The sequence below is a fragment of the Brassica oleracea genome, chromosome C2 (assembly GCF_000695525.1).
Source record: "Brassica oleracea var. oleracea cultivar TO1000 chromosome C2, BOL, whole genome shotgun sequence".
NCBI lineage: Eukaryota > Viridiplantae > Streptophyta > Magnoliopsida > Brassicales > Brassicaceae > Brassica > Brassica oleracea.
In genome coordinates, this window is record NC_027749.1 from 43,508,355 (window position 1) to 43,512,804 (window position 4,450).

The 4,450-nt window shown below is 38.2% G+C and overlaps 1 protein-coding gene across 1 annotated transcript in view; it reads left to right on the forward strand.

Moving 5' to 3' along the window:
* The first annotated feature begins 217 nt into the window (after nucleotides 1-217).
* LOC106324317 overlaps nucleotides 218-4,450 on the forward strand; it is a 6,601-nt gene continuing 2,368 nt past the window's right edge. Inside the window, exon 1 of the mRNA XM_013762307.1 lies at nucleotides 218-3,557. Coding sequence (XP_013617761.1) covers nucleotides 218-3,557 — 3,340 coding nt within the window. The remainder of the gene's footprint in view (nucleotides 3,558-4,450) is intronic.

Genomic DNA, 4,450 nt, shown 5'->3' on the forward strand with positions numbered 1-4,450 from the left:
GGGGGGGGGGGGGGGGGGGTGTCTTTCTCTTTTTTGGAAAAACAATATAGAAGTCGAAGTCCTGTATGCAGACAAGAATATTTTGGATTTAAAAATTATATATGAAGATAAGCAGTTCCATTTGTCGTGTGTGTATGGTAACCTTTCTTTCAAACTCAGGCATCTAGTTTGGGAAAGATTACTCAGATTTCGTGTAAATAGAACTGGAAGCTGGTGTATGCTAGGTGATTTCAACGAGATTCTAAACAACTTTGAAAAGATTGGAGGTCCTAGGAGGAATGATTCTACATTCCAAGATTTTTCGGAAATGCTTCAGATTTGTGGTATGATGGAACTTCCTAGCACAGGTAACAGCTTCACTTGGAGTGGTAGAAGAGGTAACCTTTGGATTCAAAGCAAGCTAGATAGAGCATTTGGGAACAAGGATTGGTTCTCACAATTTCATGCGGCAAACCAAGCTTTCTTACCCAAACGTGGCTCTGACCATCGTCCGGTTTTGGTTAAACTAATATCTTCTCAAGAATCTTACAAGGGGTCTTTTAGATTTGACAAAAGGATGCTGCAGAAGCCTTTAGTTCGAGAAGCTATTAACAACGCCTGGAATTCGAACTTGCAAAGTACAAACAATTCTGTGGCTTCTCGACTCAGATTGTGTAGGAAAGCCTTAAGTAAATGGAAAAAAGAAAATCAACTAAACTCAAAGGATATGATTTCTAAGCTTCAAGCAGATCTTGAAGATGAAGAATCTCTAATTTCTCCATCCTTTGGTAGGATGGATTTCCTTAAGAGGTCCTTAGTCCGACCTTATAAAGACGAGGAAAATTTTTGGAAACAGAAAAATAAAGATGTTTGGATTCTTCATGGAGATAGTAATACAAAAGTCTTTCATGAGGTTGTTAAAGCTTCAAGATCAAGGAATGAAATTGGGAAACTGCTTGATAAAAATGGGTTTTATCAACGGTCAAAAGCTTCGAAGGGGCAGGTAGCTATCCAATATTTTTTGGATCTTTTCAAGTCTACAAACTCGGAGAATTACACTGAGTTTTTCCATGATTTTCCAAAGAAAGTAACATCAGTTATGAACCATCATTTAACGATGAAAGTTTCAGCCAAAGAAGTTAAGGATGCTGTTTTCTCTATTAAACCAGACAGTGCTCCGGGAGCAGATGGAATGTCTGGTCATTTTTTTCAAAGCTTCTGGGACATTGTAGGCGACCGGTTTACTTCAGAAGTTCTTGGTTTTTTTGAGACAGGGGTCTTGCCCGCTGAATGGAATTACACGCAGATCTGTCTAATCCCTAAGATAGTTAATGCTACTTCTATGTCAGATTTGAGGCCTATCAGTTTATGTACGGTTATGTACAAGACGGTGTCCAAAATCTTGGCATCAAGACTTCAGAGATTTCTCCCCAACATTGTGTCTTCTACTCAGTCAGCTTTTGTGAAGGATTGTCTCATTTCAGACAATATTATTTTGGCTCATGAAGCAATTCACAGCCTCAGAACGCATGATACTGTATCAAGAACTTATATGGCTGCTAAAACGGATATGTCGAAAGCCTTTGACAGAGTAGAATGGACATATTTACAAGCTCTTCTTAGAGCTCTTGGGTTTGCGGAAGTTTGGGTCAAATGGATTATGTCTTACGTTTCCTCGGTCAAATATTCTATTCTGATCAATGGCCAAGCTCACGGTTTCATCGTGCCTCAAAGGGGTCTAAGGCAAGGTGATCCTTTATCACCATTTCTTTTTGTATTATGCACGGAAGGTCTCACCCATTTGTTAAATCAAGCATCAAACAAAGCTCTCCTAAGTGGCATTCAATTCAACAACGAAGGACCGGCTGTTAATCATTTATTTTTTGCGGATGACAGCTTGTTTCTGTTCAAAGCTGAAGTTGATCAATGTCAAATTTTTCAAGATATACTTTGTAAGTACAGTAAAGCAACAGGACAGGCCATCAACTTGGAGAAATCTTCCTTAACTTTTGGAAAAAACATCAGTTTGGATGTAAGGAAGCAGATTCAGCTTAAGCTTGGCATTTTCTCGGAAGGTGGAGTTGGAAAATACTTAGGCTTGCCGGAGTGTTTCAGTGGTTCAAAAATTGAAATGCTAGCCTATATCCAAGACAAAATGAAAGGGAGAATGTCTTGCTGGTATACAAGGTTCCTTTCTCAAGCCGGTAAGGAGATTTTTCTCAAATCAGTTGCTATGGCCATGCCTATATATGCTATGAGTTGCTTCAGGTTGCGAAAATCAACTTGTAGAAACCTCACATCTGCTGTGGCTGCTTTTTGGTGGAGATCATCAGAGGACAAAGGCAAAATCCACTGGTTAAGTTGGGATAAGTTATGTGTTCCAAAACATTTAGGAGGGATGGGTTTTAAAGATATCGAGCTATTTAATCAAGCTCTTTTGGCAAAGCAAGCTTGGAGGATCTTATCTGATCAGTCATTTCTTCTCAGTCGATTTCTAAAGAGTAGATACTTCCCTTCAGGGAACTTTTTATCTGCTTCTATGGGATCTAGACCTTCTTACGCTTGGAGAAGCATATTGCACGGTAGAGAACTTTTGGCTAAAGGTTTAAGGCATATGGTTGGTAATGGTCAAACTTTATCTGTCTGGTCTTCACCCTGGATTGTGGACGGAGATAGACTTCGCATTCCCTTGATGAAGAACATACTGATTGATCTGAATCTCAGAGTTTCTGATCTCCTGCTTCCCAATTCCCATAACTGGAATATGCAGAAACTTGAGGAGCTATTTTATCAAGAAGATATTGAGCTCATCCTGAAGATTAAACCAGTGATTGATAGTCCGGATTTCTATTGTTGGAACCATACTAAATCTGGAGATTATGCGGTTCGCTCGGGTTACTGGTTTGCAGAAAAAGAAACGTTTAAAGAAGCCTATGCACTGGGTCAAGCTCTACCCTCTTTGAATGAAATCAAGAATAATATTTGGCTTCTAGAAACAGAACCAAAAATCAAGATGTTTCTTTGGAAAGCAGTTTCTGGAGCGTTACCTGTGGCTGATAACCTCATCAACAGAGGAATGAAAGTGGATACAAGATGCCAAATTTGTGGATTAGAAGGAGAATCCATTAATCATGTCATGTTTACATGTACGGTAGCAAAACAAACATGGGCTTCTTCCAACTTCCCTGTTCCGCAGAATGGGTTTGATCACAATTCTATCTACGCCAACATTTACTATGTTCTAAAGACAAGGATAAACCAGAATATTCCCCATTCAATCAGAAGAAGTGGTCCCTGGATCCTGTGGTCAATATGGAAGAACATGAACTCCTTTTTCTTCGAAAACAAGTTATCCTTAGGTCCTCCCCTTATCAGATCAATATATGAAGAAACAGATCATTGGTTTCTAGTCAAGGCGATGGAAAAACAGGAATGTCAAATTGATCTTGAAAGAAAGAAGAGGATCATTTTCGGTTGGAAACCTCCTCCAATATCATGGCTCAAATGTGAAATTGGATCGGCATGGGACAAAGACAGGAATCAAAGTGGAGCTTCTTGGATTCTTTCAAATGCAGATGGTAAAGTGATGCTTCATGGTAGAAGATCCTTTTCAAGCATTAACAGTCGTTTAGAAGCATCTTTTGAAAGCTGGAGCTAGGCTATTGAAAGTATGAAATCACTTCATTATAACTCAGTCATTTTCAGTGGTGAAGATCATGATCTCATCAAAGCAATCGTCAAGCCTTCAGCATGGCCAGCTCTCAAGTTTTATACCTCAAAACTCATGCCAATGTTCCAAAGCTTTTTGAAATGGCGTGTTTCATGGACAGCACACAAAGATCTCAGAGGGGCTACACAAATCGCTAATAGTGTAGTCTCTAAGGATCTCTTTCAATCCTATATTGCTATTGGGTTTCCAGCTTGGCTTAGACACTTTTATATTTAAAAGCAAGTTTGGTTTGCTCTGTTTTTAAAACTCTGTTTTAATTGGGATTGACTCTGATCCTTCTTGTAATCTTTTGGAATATATAAAATAGTGTTTAAAAAAAAAAAAAAACCTGTTGAGAAAATCATCGATTAGGATCTGACCAAACAAAAAGAATAAAAAAATCGTCGATTAGCTTTTAATCCTCAACATTCTCACACCCAATTTTAAAGATAGTTTATACATGTCAAAAGAGGTGGTGATCCATCCACAACCAATGTATAAAGTTTTTAGTCCCTAATATAATTTATTTTATTTCATACGACTTTTGATTTTATATTATTATTTTAATTATAGTTTCCGTGATCAAAGCTTAGCAAAAAAGGAATGGTATAAAGGAACCCTAGTTATAAAGATTTAAGACTCACTTTCCATCTAATAAATTCGAAATCGGAAAGTGAAACTAAGATAATATGTAAAAATGAAAAAGAGAAGGCGATTAGACCAACCGCAACGGAAGCCCTTAGCGATTCCTAAGGGTCATTA